This window comes from Trachinotus anak, unplaced genomic scaffold, assembly GCF_046630095.1.
Source record: "Trachinotus anak isolate AG129_WGS33_773 ecotype Australia unplaced genomic scaffold, CSIRO_AGI_Tana_v1 ptg000007l, whole genome shotgun sequence".
NCBI classification, from domain to species: Eukaryota; Metazoa; Chordata; class Actinopteri; order Carangiformes; family Carangidae; genus Trachinotus; species Trachinotus anak.
Window position 1 is genome coordinate 11,550,308 of NW_027273858.1, and position 17,121 is coordinate 11,567,428.

At 42.1% G+C, this 17,121-nt stretch overlaps 1 protein-coding gene across 13 annotated transcripts in view; it reads right to left on the reverse strand.

The window, feature by feature from the left end:
* pax2a (paired box 2a) overlaps positions 1-16,786 on the reverse strand; it is a 34,322-nt gene extending 17,536 nt beyond the window's left edge. The window contains exons 1-7 of one of the 13 annotated variants that reach the window (XM_071480501.1): positions 16,240-16,786; positions 13,532-13,737; positions 10,240-10,405; positions 8,922-9,119; positions 5,128-5,213; positions 4,795-4,914; positions 3,765-3,809 (exon numbers count right to left, since the gene is read on the reverse strand). In XM_071480501.1, coding sequence (XP_071336602.1) covers positions 3,765-3,809; positions 4,795-4,914; positions 5,128-5,213; positions 8,922-9,119; positions 10,240-10,405; positions 13,532-13,568 — 652 coding nt within the window. In that variant the 5' untranslated portion in view covers positions 13,569-13,737; positions 16,240-16,786. The other 12 variants (XM_071480500.1, XM_071480506.1, XM_071480502.1 and 9 more) reach the window with 12 other exon arrangements.
* Between the last annotated feature and the right edge of the window lie 335 nt (positions 16,787-17,121).

Consider the following 17,121-nt stretch of genomic DNA (forward strand, 5'->3'; position numbering starts at 1 on the left):
CCTTCCCTGTAAGCTAGCTATATTTATGAAACCTCTGAAGCGGAAAGGAGAGAGGTGGGTGGGGTGGAGAAGAGAGAGGGAGAGAGGCAGCAACACTGCCATGGCTGTTAAGATCCTGTTATGTTGTGGCGTGTTTAAGAGCTTTATTAATTCGATTTAGCACCACCAACCAGTGTACTGACTGTCAGCAGGCATAGTGATGCTTATTTGATATTTGCACTCACTGCCAGCACTGAGGCTGCATCGATATCACTCTGAAGCACTCTAGTTATTTTATTTACTTTAATTCAACTTCTCAGATCCGGGCCAATGCAGAAAGTTCATAATGAATAAATTAAAGTACACAACTATTTGGATTCAGTTCATGAGTCCATAATATTAACAGCTTAGATGAGTCAACCCAGACTGAATTGGCGCTTAATTGAATGGTTGGTGGTTTGATTCCCAGCCACTCCTCTGCATATGTCAAACTGTCCTTGAACAAAACACTGAACTGCTCTTGATATGTGTTTGTGAAGTGAAATGAATGTGAAGTCATATTTTAGTACACAGCAAAAATCTAAATATGCCACTGCAGTGAGACTATTGCATTATATTTTTCAAATAAGCCTTCAAACAGGAAAGAACAATGCACCATAAACAAAAATAATACTTAAAACACTTTGGTTTGAGCTGAAAACAAGTTTAAATAATATTTTTTTCACCTATCTCAAGTAATTTATGGCTCAGTTACAGAAAAAACTGACTTTATAATATTTTTGCATTACACGCTCTCCCTCTACAACATGACTCCATCCCCATCTCTTCCTTTTTCTTTGTCCTCCTCTGGACCGGTCTGTCGTTTAGCGTTGCCACCCTGTGTGGCGAGTATTTGTGGAAATGCAATTAACGTATGCCTTCTTTTCTCTTGCTGTTTCTCCCTCCTCAAGCTGAGTAATGCATCGCTCCATTAATTCTCGGCATCGGCACCCATAATTGACTTTTCTCTGACATGATTCCTCACCATTGAGTGATTTCCCTCTCCTTATATTTTTGTGATGGATCTCGTTGTATATTGTTTACAACTATATACGGGGTCTCATTCAGCCATGTTGCTGAATGCAAAAGACTCCAGAAGGAACGGGGGGAGGGGGGGGGTAAAAGGAGAAATGAAATGTTGAAGAGAAAGAACGACAGATATAGACCAGAGAAGGAGGAGGGGGAGAAATGTGATGTGGACCCTTTTGTGTCCTCCTCCTCTGTCGGGGCCCTAACAGCTTCTTGTCTCTATGTTACGCTCTGTGGCCCCTCTCAAACCTGGGCTTTTCTCTTGCACGCACACCCCATCAGGGCCATCATAGTGCTCATGATTCCATTTATTTCTGTCTCGCTTTGGATGCATTTATTTTCTAAAGTGATCCCCTATTGACTCATTGTCATGGACTGGCTTGACTAGTCAACCAGTGTAGGCCCAGGTTCAAATCCATACACTAACTGATTTAAACTCCACAAATGGGTCATGTGTGTTAAAAGATACACACCGGACAATCTCAAAAAGGGCCAAATATCAAACTTGAACAAATCAGCGGTTGTATTCATTTTTCCTCCAGCTATTGAACAAGGCTGATATGACTCTGGCTGCTGTGTACAATTCTTTTATGTCATGAATGAACAACCTAGGGCCATTTTTTTTTCTTCTCCCCACTCACACAATCATCAGCTCCTTCTACACTCATCCCACACCCACGCTACAATCACAAGTTATGACCTTTGCTTTCTCCATCTAATTTATCACTGTAGCTCCCTACTGCCTGTCCTCCCTATGAGCGCCACTGGGCTCCATCCAGGACATGGTAAGCCAGTGATGAGAGAAACATACAGTTAGGTCACATCAACCTGACTGCATACAGCAGCAAGGTCAGGAGGAAGTTGTCACTGTGAGCTAAGACTGGGAAAACACTGAATTTACATGAAGCTGCAGTTCTAATAGAAACTGCTTTTCCAAGAGAAAGGGGAACAAATGAGAGCAGGTATGTCTCACAACATATTCAGCTTAAAAATCATCTCGGAGAAGCGAGTGAAGGGCCCAAACTTTTAAAATGAGTGCATGGACTTCTATCATTATTATAGACATTTGACAACCGCACAGCAGTTGTCACCCAATCCTCTCTGTCTTTTCTTGGCTTCCACTTCCACCATAGGTTTAAATGACGGAGTGAGAGCATGCTGTACAACAGGCTAATTTCCCCACTTCACTATTAATGCATTTGGCAGGAACAACATCCCATTTCCTGTAATGAGATACACAAATAAATCTGGCTATGGATAGATTCAGGGTGGGGTGGTGGTGGTGGTGGTGGTGGTGGTGGTGATGGTGGTGGGAAGAGGAGGAGGAGGTGGAGGGAGTGGGGGGCAAAGGAGGGGGTGCATTGAGACGCATTCTCCCAGCTCTGGCATAATTGGTATCGCTGCTTGCAGACATGCAAACCAATCTCTCCACAGATAGGGCTGAGACTCTCTCTTTTCCCCCCTTAAGGCTATTTCTTTTGTCTTTTCGATAGCTTGCACATCCAAGATAGAGGGAGGGAGGGGGGCGAGATGTTAATTTGTGAATTAATAGCTTTTCTCTGCAGAATTGCAAATTCTTTTAAATGTCACTATGTTCACTGTGTGAGGAGCATCTGAAGCCTTACACATGTAACACACACATTTCCATGCATAGGTGTGTGTGTATATATATATAGGCATGCACAAATCCTAAAACGAATCCTTGCTCAACTCTCGTTGAGGCTGCCACGACCTCTTCCTCTCCTCCTCACTTCATAAACCCACTTTCTTTTTTCTCCCATCCGCCTATTCCTCTCTCTCTCTCTCGCGCTCTCTCTCTCCTCCTCCCATCTTCACTCGAAGCCGTCCAGTGTAACATGCTACTTTTAATTTGCAATAACACATGACAAGGACAGATTAATGGCTCTTATGGCACCTATGTCCCTGAAGCTCGTCTTACGGGGACCCGGTGTACATAACGCATGTCACACTACATTATCTCTACAGCCCTCCAGTAATGGGGACCTTTTTCTTCCTCAAAGGGCAACCGCTGACTTCAGCCACACCGGGAACACACAGCAGCACAACACCAGCAGTGCAAGGCCTGTGCAATGCTTCTTTTCATGTTCATCGTGGTCAGATTAGCAACAGTGTAAGCACAGACGTGTAGTTTTCAGCCTTAAAATCTCTGATTGGTTTACAGACATGCAACAAAGTCCAGGTCTCCCCTTGTTTTTGATCTATTTGTTCACTTACTTATCTATTTCTTATTTAGAACATTAGCCACATTTTATCACGTGCATTTCTGCTGCGAACTTCTGCAGCTTATACCTATAGCTTTGTTTTGTAAGATAACAATGCTGAAACAATTTTAAGCTGCATTGGGCAAATTAAGGGGAATGCCAAGTTTAGAATAATTTAAAAAATGTAGTTTACAATAAACTGCATATTGTTGCTGAAAATCCACGGCTATCTTTGCCTGATAAAAATTCTAAATGAGCAACACAGCGCATTATTGTATATTGAGCTGCATGCTATTAAATGGAAAATATTATTTCCCACAGTCAGTTTAGCTTAATTTATTTTAATTTCTTGGGAGATTATTTATTGGAAAAATCTTCCCCCACCTCGTCCTCCTAAGCTCATAACCCTGGAAGAGCAAAAACAGAAATTGAGAGGAAAGATTTGTGATCTGATTTGACCAAAGCAAAAGAGAAGGTTGTCTAACTTCAACTTACAATGTCCTATTTTCCTTCCATCCAAGTGGTTGCCACTCCAGAGAACTAAAGAGACAGAAACATAAAAGAAGGAAGTGGCCTGTTTTGATGAGTGCTCTTTGAGATAAATTTTCAACCATATCATCCCATCAGCCACCTCAAAGCAGCACCACAGAATCACACACACAAGCACACGCACACGCACACACACACACACACACACACACACGCGCGCACACACACACTGGCACATGCACACGCGCAGCCCCCTCCCTGCCTCCACCGGTCTGTTCCTACACCTGTTCAGGCCTCCACCAGGGACATGTTAATTCATAGGCATTAAAAAAGCCAATTGTTTGCACAACCGATAATCTATTAGCCCTGAGGCAGTGTGTGTCCACTCTTGCCTTGCCTAGGAATGAGAAATTCTGGCTTGGACCGGATAGGCTTCCACTTAATCTTTGAGCATATCTAGGTCTATTTTCTTGCCAGTCCCCTGGTATTGTATAGTCTTGTATGCAGTCATACAACAATACTTTATTATTGAGTTTTAAATGCTGTTCAGCAACTCAGAATAAAATATTTATGTATCTATATACTGCAGAATATTAAATGACTGGTAGTCAACTGATAGTATCAGGAGAGAGAATCACAGAAGAGCTTCTTTTTTCTGCCTTTTGTTGTGATATAGAAATGAAAGAAGCAACAGCACTGATGCCTTGCCAAGGGGGATTAGAGTTGTATGACAGCTATATGGGATATCTACAGTACGCCTGAGCATGGTATAAAATTGAGATGCAGCTCTGTAGGCGTATGGTAAAACGTAGGGCATCAAAAAGCTGATTGAATCACAACACTCTCTCAACACTTGCCCTGCCTGATATACAACATAACAAGTCACTGGAGACAGCACACAGAAACACACTTGGCTGCAGCGCTGTCATAAATGCCATCTTCTTCACACACAGGAAAAAAAAAAAAAAAAAGTAGGAGACGAGTGATGGAGAGAATTAAAAGGATGGAAAACAAAGGGATCTTGTGTCTCCCTTACCATCGTCTCGTTTCCTCTTCTCGCCGTTGGAGCGAGGGATACCCAGAATGCCGTTGATGGAGTAGGATCCTACGGGATCGTTGGAGGCGCTGGTCACAGGGGGGGAGGCTGTGCTGGGCACTGATGGAGAAAGCTGAGTTAGTGTGTGTACAGTATGTGTGTCTGCCTGTGTGAGTGGTCATCTGTGTGTTTATTCGTGTGCATGTAAGTCGGAGAGTGTAAATGCATGTTTGTGTTCATGCTTTGCTGTTTTTTTTTTTCTTCCTGTTTCATCAGTCGTGATTGGCTCATTTAACTGTGCTGTAATCTGTGTGTGGCCTCGTTCGCACTCACCTATGGTGTGGCCGGGCGTGGAGAGCGGCGTAACAGATCCGTCAGGGGACGGGTGGAATTGCTGCTGGACTTTGGTGCGGATAATCCTGGTAAAATGAACAACAGGCACGGATCAATCAATACTGCTTCCAGAGCATGGAGATTTCACACCAGCCCAGTTGCCCCAGGACACTTAAACATGGCACATCACGTCCACTTACGCCCATGCATGTACAAGTGCTCCATCGTTTGGGGCACTTGTATCCTCATATTCAGGCCCCTGTCACAAATAGCCAATCTCGGGGCCTTAGGGGCAATCTCCCAGCTCCTGTGTGAGGCTGAATAGGGGCTGCCCCCTGAGATTGTGGATTCAATCTAGTTGGATTCTGAGGTTAGAAATATGATAAAGTCCCCATACCAGTAAGATGTGATGTGGCGGGAAAGTCTTCATTGCACTTTGGTCTGAATGATCTTGCAAACAAAGCATGAAATCACATCAATTCACCTCAATGATCAGCTTCACTGGCTCTACCTGGCCAACTCTAATAATCTCCCTCTCCTGCTCCCCACTCCCTCTCTTCTGCTCCTTCTCTCTTTCTCGCTCCATCTCTCAAACCCGATCTTTCACTCCTCTCACCCCCACCCTCATCCTCTTTTCTCATTTCTGCTCTACTGTCCAATGTGCTCTCTGCTTTACTGTACTTCACACTCCTCTTTTATCCTTCTTTCTCTCTTTATCCACTCCTCTCAGACTCATTTTTGTATTCCTCTCTATATTTCTCTGTCACCTCTCTGGTGTCTGTTGTAGTTTTTTGGTCTTTTTGCTGCTCAGTGTAGCACCCAGGAATCCTTCAGGCTCACTGAGGATCAGAGCCTATTGATTGGGACTTTGGGATAGAAAAGTTGACGACAAGTGGCAGAGAGGAACAGCGGATGCAAATGGTGATCTATAAATTATAGGCGACAGGAAAGCAATAGTTTCTCATCAGCCCAAACCAAGACCACGGCCACATCCAGTGACTTTTAATCTGCGGTGCACTTTGAAATAAATAAATAAACTTTAGAGATGACAAAAATTAGAGACCATAGAGAAAATTCTAATTTCGAAAATTTGAGGATTGCTGTAATCCTTTTAGCAAAACAGAAATGTACAGTGGGATATGCACAACCTCCGCTTTAGCTCTTATGGGACATGATCGCATCACATTAATCCATGACTATGATCATCTTTTGACTGACAGACGATTGTTAGATCATTCAATAACAAGCAGCATTGTGTACCGACTGAAATCCCACATGAAAGCCCTCTCACTCAAGAGCTGTGACAAAACAGACTTATACAGACTGCAGATGAGGCGAAAGACGTTCACATGTGCATGCAGCATCCAGCAATGAGCTATCAACACTGACTCCGGCAGCTATGGGGTTAACTTCCTCAGGGGCAAAAAAAAAAAAAAAAAGTACATCAGACTCTTTTCATTCCCCTCAGTATCTCACGCGTCCTCTATACTCTCTCCTTCAGGCAGGGCAACAAAGGCTAGCAGCCTCCTCCAGAAAACACACGTCAATATTTTATTTGAATTTCTAACATCTCACCACAACAGTTATCTGACCTCATGACTTGAGGGAGCCTCATAAATTCAAGGACTTTGTTTCGAGTCTATGTTGTTGATATTGAATAAGCAATTTGGATGGGTGAATTAACGACTTTGGTGTTTGGCAGTTGTAAAAAAATATATATCCCCAAAGAAATATCAAAATGTGGATCAATATGATTGAAAGCCGCTTAGGACCTTATGGGTACACCTCTGTCCACTGGGCATGGGGCAATGGTGGAAACTCCTCTGTGCGGCAACAAAACAAAGTGCAACCCAGTATCTGTGTAATCTTTAATAATTCATGCCGGGAAAATGTGTTTAAAGCCAGGACATCCTCTTTGGTCTACAGAGCAGAGGTCAGCTCCTTAACCACAGAGACCACCAGGAGCCCACTGCCTCTTTCTCTCCCTCTGCCTCCCTCTTTTACTTCTCCTCTTGACTTTCCTCCTCCTCCACATCTTTCCCAATCCTCCCTTTAACAACGAGCAACAACAGCAACAGATTAAAACAATATTTTAAAAAGCATGAAACGTGTGGATTACAGGAAACTGTCACTGGAGTTAAGATTAGATTTTTTACAAACATTTCAAAAATACTCCTCTGCATTTTTTTTTTAATGCAATAAAATAAATATTAATTAATCTTTCTTCAGTGATAATATAAGCTTTGGGTAATGAGGGTAAAGAGTGAAACCTACTAATTATTGTGTTGTTATTTGTGAGGTCATGCTTTAAAAAGAATGCAGATTTGTGCACTGCCACAAGGTTTCATGGTAATTATTAATGTTCAGGCCAAGTTAGTTTCAAAGGACAGTTTCTCCAAACTGTTCCACACGCTCAGATCCAGCACATTGTCAGAGAGCTTCTCTAACAGTAACGCATGAAACATTGCCACCACAGCCCTTTGAATACATTTTCCTTGGTTTTGTGAACAACAGGTTAGAACAATGAATGGCGCCAAAAGACCTGTTGAAACTATGATTTCCATGGCAGCCTGCTTTTCTAATATTTCTTCTTTTCCCTCTTTCTTTCCTTCTTTCTTTCTTTCTTTCTTTCTTTCTTTCTTTCTTTCTTTCTTTTTTCTTCTTCTTTTTTTTTTTTTGGAAAGATTCACCCATCTTCTCCATTTAGCTGGATGTGTTATGAGACTCTCTTCAGCTCATTAAAATGCAATGCCGATGACCAGCTCTCTGGAACAGTGCCTCCTAACCAAAGTTCATCACTCGCAGGGACTATGGGGCTTTTTTTTTTTTTTTTTTTTTTTTTTTTCCTTCACTTCGCACACATGCACTGGGCCTTTTCACCGGCGCGTCCTCTGTCTAAAGACACTTTGTCCACTGCTGTCCCGTTTCATGTGGAAAGGTGAAGGTGTAGGGTGTCTGCTGCTTGAGCTCCTCCAGTAGAACAGAAACTCCTTTATAGTCCATTTACCCACAGATAAACACTTTTTTTTAGGACTATTCCTAAATGCAATATTCTTTTCTGTGGTTTTCAAGATTTATTCTACTTGTAGCTTACTGTAGATAATAATAATGATAATAATAATAATAATGTAGGCTATGGCTAAAACCGGAATCATTCAGAATTGACTCAGGTGTGATCTCTTGTCGCTCCACAGTCACCTCGGTGTTGGGAAACAGAGCAATTGGTTGGCAATAAAGAGGCTGCTGCCGCCTCTGTCGCAGTGTGGTCCGCGTATTGAACGACTTTGTTGGGTATTTCCCTCTGCCTCTGGATCTGGTTACGCGGTATTGATCGGTTTTTATCGAGACAGATGTGATTCTTCGTGGCCCCAGCCTCAGCCTCAGCCCCCTCCCCTGTGCTGGCTGTGTCGTGGAGGGCCGTGCGTGGGGATTGAATTGCACTTGGGAGACCACCCCGGGTAGGCTCGATCTGGAAATGACTATAGTTCGGCCTCGTGTGTGAAGGTAAAAACTGCTACCTGCTTATTTCAGAGCTGATTTATCCCGTTTACGCGTGGCAAATGACAAGGTTTCCACCCATCTCTTGTTTCTCGACTTGTTTTCCTTTTTTGAATTTGGCTCACTCAAATATTTTCTGTTACATGTGTGGCCACATAAAAAAAAAAGAAATAATAATAATTAAAAAAAAAAAAGATTAGGAAAGAGCTGTTTGAGAGAGAATCTACGCGCTTTGGAACAATTCGACGTGCTTCTTTTTAAATAATAAAATTGAACAAGCTGTTATTTCCACCTACCTGTTGATGGATGAAACGCTGGGGACAGTGTCGTTGTCGCAGACGCCCTCAGCCAGTAGTCGGTCCCTTATCTCCCAAGCGAACATGGTTGGATTCTGGCGCTTATATTCTGCAATTTTCTCCACCACTTTCGGAGTTGCAACCTTTGGTTTGGAGCCACCAATGACTCCGGGTTTAATACTGCCGGTTTCATAGTACCTGCATGGGGACAGAGTGAGTGTTCCTGAATGGATCCCTCCTTCATTCAACAATCCAGCCAGTGTCTGAATGATGAGAAAAGTGGCTTAAAAATCGTTTGTGTGGAAACAAATCTCCGCCGACTTTCTGCAGTTACATGTAGGGGCAAAAAAAAAAAAAGTAAAAAAAATAAATAAATAAAAAAAAAGCCTACAAATATGATGGCGGCTTTAATCTATTATTGGTGTGGAAGTGTGCTGTTATATGGGCCTAATTGAGTGTCAGCTGGAAGGTGAACAGGGCGGGTTTCCAACGAAAAGCGGTGTAATTCAAATTACACAATATAAAGGCAGTGAGACGGACAGAACAAAGGACAGTTTAGCTGTAAGAGCACAGTTTAGACCTCATTGCCAGTCTCCGTGAGCTTACAGTAGCATGCACGACATGCCACCATGACCTATTGGTATAAATGTTGGTGACAAACATTCAGTGTGTGTGAAATGAAATACCTCTGAAATGCCTTCTGATAGCTGAAAAAAATATATTTCAAAATATTATCCCACAGCATTTGCGCTCTGAAGTAAAAATGATGTAGATCTAATTTATCATGTTTAAACCAGCTTTTGCACTGATGGAAAAATACAGCAACTTAAAGTGTGTATTTATGGTGTTTTTTGTCTAATGGACTGTGGTACTCAAAGCTGCAGTGGCCGTAGAATGTGGTGTTACCAAGTGACCTCATGGCGCTTTATAATATTTTCTTTATCACCTACAGTCTCCTGTAATATTAACACAGCCTCAGTTTCCTCTGGGATTTTTTTTTTTTTTTTTTTTACCTGTAATGTTTAGCTGTACATTTCCCTCCTACAATTCATTTCATGATTATGATGCTTTGCTCTTGCGAGGCTGCAGGTGATGGATAGAAAATCTCGGACTCAGAACTGCTGGGTTCAAGCAAAAAAAAAAAAAAAAAAAAAAAAAAAAAAAAAAAAAAAGAGGGAACGAAAGTAAAAAAAAAAAATGACCTGCCTATATAACCGATGACTGAGGCTGAAATAGAGCTGGGTGCGCATATACGAGCTATAGAAGATTGATGTTTGACACACATAGGGCTCTGTCGGTAGTGGATCCCCCCTTTTACCTGCCGAGGATTTTGCTGACACAGCCGTGACTGACCCGTAGCTGTCTGGAGATGTCGCAGGGCCGGACGCCCTGGTGGGCCAGCTCCACGATCCGCTGCCTCACCACGTCCGGGAGGGGTCTGCCGTTCACAAACACCCCGCCGAGCTGGTTCACACCGCCGTGCCCTGCGTGGGATACAACAGCAGCACAGGGGGAGCATAACATTACATACCTGCAGAGGACACGGGGTCTCCTCATGTGGATTCATTTTATTATTGTGGGAGAAAGCTGTGTGTTGTATTTTCAGTCTAAAAGGTTACATCACATTACTGTTAACACACACACACACACACACACACACACACACACACACACCAACATTCACAGTATGATTTACACGTACAGGCACATTTTCATCTTGGCCAAAAATCTTATACTGTAAGCAAATGTTTAAGCACCAATTCTAAGTAATAGTAATAATAATGATATTACAAAGTTAGTTGAAACATGATAAAAAATGGAATCAGCCAAAGAGTAAAAACAGTTAAGTTCAGACACTTTGTTGCTTTGAAATACACAGAATAAAAAATAAAGATAAAAATAACACCACTGAATAGAATAAAACAAAAACACTTCACTGCCTTTTTTTTTTTTTTTTTTTTTGGAATTCACAAAAACCTACCACAACAACAACAACAACAACAACTCCTCTCTCCCTGTATATTGAGCTGGTTAGGCAATATTTTCCAGGAGCATCTCCTCCCTGCAGCCTAACACATGTCGCAGATATTGTGTTTCAGCCTGTTTAATTTTCCTGCACAATTACTGTAAATAATTAAAATGAGCTTTGATAACTCATATTACAAACGCGGATGGTGCGAATGAGGAGGAATAAATAATTTACACACAGTGCCGGCTCTTCTTTACGCATATCGCGTGGAGGAAATACAAACACATGAGGGAAAATGAACAGTTACAACAACTGTTTTTTTTTTTTTTTTTCTTTTTCTTTTTTTTTTTTTAACCTCAGGTTTTATTCTGAGCCTCCTAAATCTGAAGTGAGAGCTGGTAAACAAAGCGAAACGTTCACATGCATTTACACACAACGTGCTCTGGTCTCCCGAAAGCATCTGTCATTTCACAGGTAATAAAAGCTTTGTATTTTAATGGAGGGAGTTTCTATACTCTCACTTAACAGCAAATTCGCTTAAAGCGGCTCAAATTTGTTCCATTTCTATTAAACTTTGACACATGAAACCCCCCCCTCAAAAAAATTCAATAAAAATAAAACTTTTCACTGGCCCATGTGCTCTTAAAAATAAGTCCGTTTTTAAACATGTTTCCAGCCAGTTATCAATATTTTCTGTGCGTCCTTTTATTATTATTATTATTATTATTATTATTATTATTGAAATAACGTAACCGAATCTTATTTAGTGTTGGAAAAATGACTAAAGGTACAAATATATTTAATCTTTGAGCGCTATGTTCCATCTCCAGCACAGGACTAACACGATGGCGAATAACGAACCTTAATGGCCTTTAAATGAAAAATGTGTTGGCTGCAGAAGCACATTTTCAAGAAATTACACCACTGTCACTGCAAACGTCTCGGGTCTAATTTGCGCAGGAGCTGAAGTCGCAGCACTGATGTGTTTTAGTCTCTAAACTAACTCAGTATACTCACGGTGCATCGCCGAGAAGGGGTCTGCTTTGCAGTGAATATCCATTGGATAGCAAAGGAAAGAAAGGTAATCGACTGAGGTCGCCGTTTCGCCTCGGTGGTGCAGCTTTAAAGGAGTAAAAAAAAAACAACAAAAAAACAAAAAAAAAAACAAGGATTTATATTTAGGTGTAAAACAGTCCGTGTGGGCAGAGTCCGCAGGCTGCAGCAGCGAATAACTTCTTGGGGGCGATGCTAAGTTTTCCTCCTGTGAAAGTCTGAAGTGGAAAGTCTGCGGAAGGGTTGGCTGTCAGGTGCGGAGCATGACCCACGCGTGTGCAGAGCGCACCAGTCGCAGCAACATTGGCTCAAACCGGGTCACTGTTTGTGTTTAAAGGACATCGTGAGCAAAACAAAGCAGTAAGCTGAAGTCTCCACGGGTCCGCTCGGGAATCTGAGGCCGTACAAAAAAAAAAAAAAAAAATCCCCTCTCCTCTGACGGCGTGGAGCACCGGCGGGGCTCTGTGGTTTAATCAGATAGGGGCGGAGATGACAACAACATGGACACGGCGAAGTATAGAGCAGTGCGTCCCCCTCTCCTCCAGAATGGGCTGTGCCTGAGCCAAGCTTTGGGCTGAGAATGAAACCCCTCTCCTTGTGTGTCTGTTTCTAAAAGCTGCAGTCCCACAGATCACCCCCACCACTACCACCACCACCACCACCACCACCACAACCCCTCCTCCCCCTCCTTCTACCTCCATCCCACAGATCCCCTCGCATAGAGATGGATGACTTGTCAGACAAAGGCAATAGATTCCAACACTTTGTGATTCGCCCACGTAAAAACCTGCAGCTCAAATGAGGAGGTCCCTGCATCCGACAGCCAGGAAGGGGAGGGAGACGAAATGGGAAATGATGAGACTTTGGGGTGAAGAATCAGGGAAATTAAAGGCAGGGGGTAGAAGAGAGGTAAAGCACTGTCAGACTGGTGTATGTTGTTTAAAGCGATGCTACTCAAATGTTTTCAGGACTCCCAGTGGAAACGCATGATGAGTGTGACTCTGGGGTGCCCACCTCAAGGGTTTTACTGATGCCACTACATTTTTAAAGTGACACCGAGGAGCCTTCTTCAAACAATCGTAATTACAAATTCTCCAAATTGAATTGTGAGTTAAATATTGGGAAAAAAATTAACTGACTTTTGGAAGCCGCTGAACAACACTGGCGACCCAATAACCCACTTTGTGAGCCACCGGTTCAAAGTGAAGAGTCTCAATGTACAGTAGCTCAGTCGTTCTTTGCAAATATGAAACAGAAATGGGATCATATTTCCCAATAAAATCCCTTCTGTTTTCGGGAATGTGTTGCCGTTTTACAGCATTTTTTCCTATGTAGCTTCCTGGTGTTAAATTACTAGCAAAAGAAATTCTTGAAGTCTTTGCACGTTGTGAATTCACCATGAGTTTTGTTTTTATCTCTCCACGTCCTGACAGTCAGGTTGGTTGTGTGTGGCCAAACAGGAGGTGTTTGCAAGGTGAGCACGCAGCCTGCAGAGGGAGAGTCAGTCAGCAGGCCATCATCATCATCATCATCACCACCACCACCACCACCACCACCACCACCATCATCATCATCACCATCCACTCACCGCCTGTGAGCAACATCGCTCTGTAGATGGCGCTCATACAGTAGGGTACAGCCCGCTGTGCTCAGGCAGGCAGGCAGGCAAACAGGCAGACAGGCAGGCAGGCAGGCAGGCAGGCTGATGCTGCTGGGGTTGGCCGGGTCAAAGGTTGATGGTAAATCTACTGTAGCTGAATTATGATCTCCTAATCTCTTCCGGTAGAGCTCAATCTGAGGGACAACAAAGAGAACAACACTCAGTCGAAGAGGAGCCACAGATTTGTGCTCCCTTTACTGGGCTGTAGCAGGAGGTTAACACCAACTTCTGCGTGTTTATAACTCCCTGACATTTAGCTAAAGCCGCAGTTTTTCCAGCAGGAAAACGTAAAAATAATTGACCAAAAAAAAAAAAAAATGTCTAGATGATAACAGCACAGTGACACAGTATGCAGTAAAGTGTGGAGTTGTTAATCAAAACTATGTATAAAGCTGCAATCTCCTGTACAGCAACAGCAATAATAATAATAATAATAATAAGAAGAAGAAGAATGTAGTTGTTATTTAGAGGATTTGTGAACTCCATGACACAGGACTCTGTGTTGCGTCCAGCTGCCCTCTGGACAAGTTTGAGGACGATTCCTCTTTTTGTTTCTGTTTTTTTTTTTTTTTTTTTTTTGGGAGGGAGCTTCTGGTACAATATGTAGCACCATGGGCTGTAATTTCACACGTCAGTGCACTTTTGCCCTAAAGCTGCTGCTATTTCCCCCACAACACCCCGATTTGCCCCCCGTACCTCTCTGTACCGCCGCGGTGACGTCCCCGTGTCACAGAGCCACAGCAAAAACAAACGGTGTGATAATTAAGGAACTGTTAGTCCTGACTTCACCCCCTTTTAAAACCCCAGCCACCGAGGACCTAATGCGATTATTGTTTTCGATTTTTTTTTTTTTTTTTTTTTTTTTTTTTGCCTGCATTATACAACGAGAGCCTCGACACAGCTGTCACACTCCATGAGAACAGTTGATTTTAATGTGGTGGACTCTTTAAAGAAGACACTTGAAAGAATGGCACGGTCAACATAGTTTTCTTTCTTGATATCAGCAGAGGTTAAACTGCCCACAATAGGCAGATCAATAGGCCTGTCTTCTGTTTCATTTTCTTTACACTAAAATACACTGTCCCCACTGTGCACATAAATATTAAGTACAAGTTGGCAAAACTATAATAACAATAATAATAATAATAATAATAATCAGATGTGTTTTAATAAGGGTATTGAAGTGGAGAGGCAGGGAGGAGAGAGACAGAGAGGGGGGGGGGGGGGGGGGGGGGCATGAATTTCCACGGAGACCAAACTGATCTTCTTCTTCCGTTTTTTGAAACATATGGCCTGTAACCGCGTTCACATCAACAATCGATATTGGCTTTTTTTTTTTTTTTTTTTTAAATCTTCCTCCGTGTGTTTGACACGACGCAGGAGCTACCAAACATTTCTGAGTCTCACGTCCCTTAATCTTCGTCCTTCAGCAATAAGAAAATAATAAAGCTACGTGTATTTGATGTGAGTGTAAATATCTGCTTGTGTACGTGGGACTTGCAGTTAGAGAGTGAAATAAAAGATGATTAGGAATGTGACTGTTCATCTTTACCAGGCATGTATGTAAGGACCCCTGATGTCCCCTGACCCCAGTTCGGGAGCCACTACACTTCAAGTCTGACTGTGAGTGTAAAGCTAATCTAAGTTTCACAAGCGTTTGCATATAAACTATAGGTGAACTAATTTATTTTCATCTGATAAACCTTTTGAAAAAAATAGAAAACAATCTCTCCTGGCTTCACTTAGATGTAGAAACTCCATCCACCACATCCAGGTGTCAGTGAAGTAAATACTGCTAAAAGTGAAGCGCTTGTGCACCGAATACTTTGACCCTAGAAACTCTAAACTCTTGCATTTCACACATCTAAAAGCGTGTTTCACGATGCTGCACGTCAGACGTCACCAGGCTGTAATTCTGTGCACAGTTCCCTCGGATCTATTTTTTTTTTTTGCCCATTAGTCAAAACATCAGCATAATATCGGGAGTCACTTGTAATATCCCACAATGATTTGGTGTCTCCTGACACCCTAAGCCATATGGGTAGGCTATGCCAAACTGCAGGATATCAGCTGCGTCCTCAGATTGCTTATTCATGTGCTTTATAACGGGAGCAGATGGATATCAATTTGACTCTATCCTCGACACCATCACAGATTGATTTTGTACTTGCTTTTAATTTTGCCATAATTAATTAGATCATTACAACTGTTTTCCATTGATCTTCCAATCTAAACCCAAAATTGAGAGGTGAATTAGATTGTGATCTATGTTTTCAATTATATCCCCAAGCATATAGGTGATGTTAATAGACTTTTAAGCTACCATGTGCAATAATAATAATAATAATAATAATAATAATGAACCACTTTAGAAATATAATTTCCAGACTTGAGTTTCTGACATTATACAATAACAAAAATCGAAATTTAAATAGATGAAGTCACTGCACAGTATGGAGGGAAAAGCTCCCCATGCTTTGTTTGATCTAAAAATAAAAATGATAAAATGAAACAATCCAGAGAGGCTCTACAAGCAGAGAGCTGCAGCCTGCACACAATTTTGTCCCACACAGAGCAACCAACATACCTGCAAACAAACATTGACATTAGTATGAGGCAGAGGTAGAAATCCTTACCTGATCGACCAGCGCTGTGAGGCATGGTTCTCCCTTGTCTAATGGTGCGTCTCCCCGATGCAGCCCAGTAGATCTGTCCGGCCTCCTGCGCTCCCTCCCCGGCTGGGCGTCGTGCTTCTCCCCGCTGGTTGTCAGAATCTTTGACCGATCATCCAAAACTAAACGGTTTAGACGACAACAAAAAGAGGAAGCAACCCTGCTCCAATGAACTAGGAATTGATAAAGGGGGTAAAAAAAAAAAAAAAAAAAAATAGAAATCAAAGAACACATTGCGTTGCAGGTGCTGAATTAAAAGGAACTGTAGCTAAAACTTGTCTCGTGTTTAAAAAAAAAAGAAAGGAGGAAAAAAAAAGGAAAGAAGGGAGATTATGGTTTGCAAATTGCTGGAGCTTCCAGTGTTTGACTCAGCACGATGGATGTACATTTTAAAAGCACCATATTTTGCACTCACTGATCTGCTCAACTCTAAAACTCAGTTAGAATTTATTCAAATGTTGTGATATTATTTATGACAATTTGTAACAGAAATGATACACGCATGAAATGATCAGCACAGACTTCATACCTCCTCATGAACACTAGCTTTGGCAACACAATGACTTGTTAAAATTATTTCACATTACATTCATTTGGATTGTAACAAGGCAATAGTATAATATAGCAACTCTGTAACAGCACTGAATGCTGCTAAACATTTATGAAATCACATCTAGTGCTCTCTCTCTCTCTTTGTCTCTCTCTCTCTCTCACACACACACATACACACACACACACAGAGAGAGAGAGAGAGAGAGAGAGAGAGAGAGAGAGAGAGAGACAGGGGTTGGGAGGGTAAAAAAAAAACATAAACAACACAGAAGTTTGTATTCAATTATCAAGTCA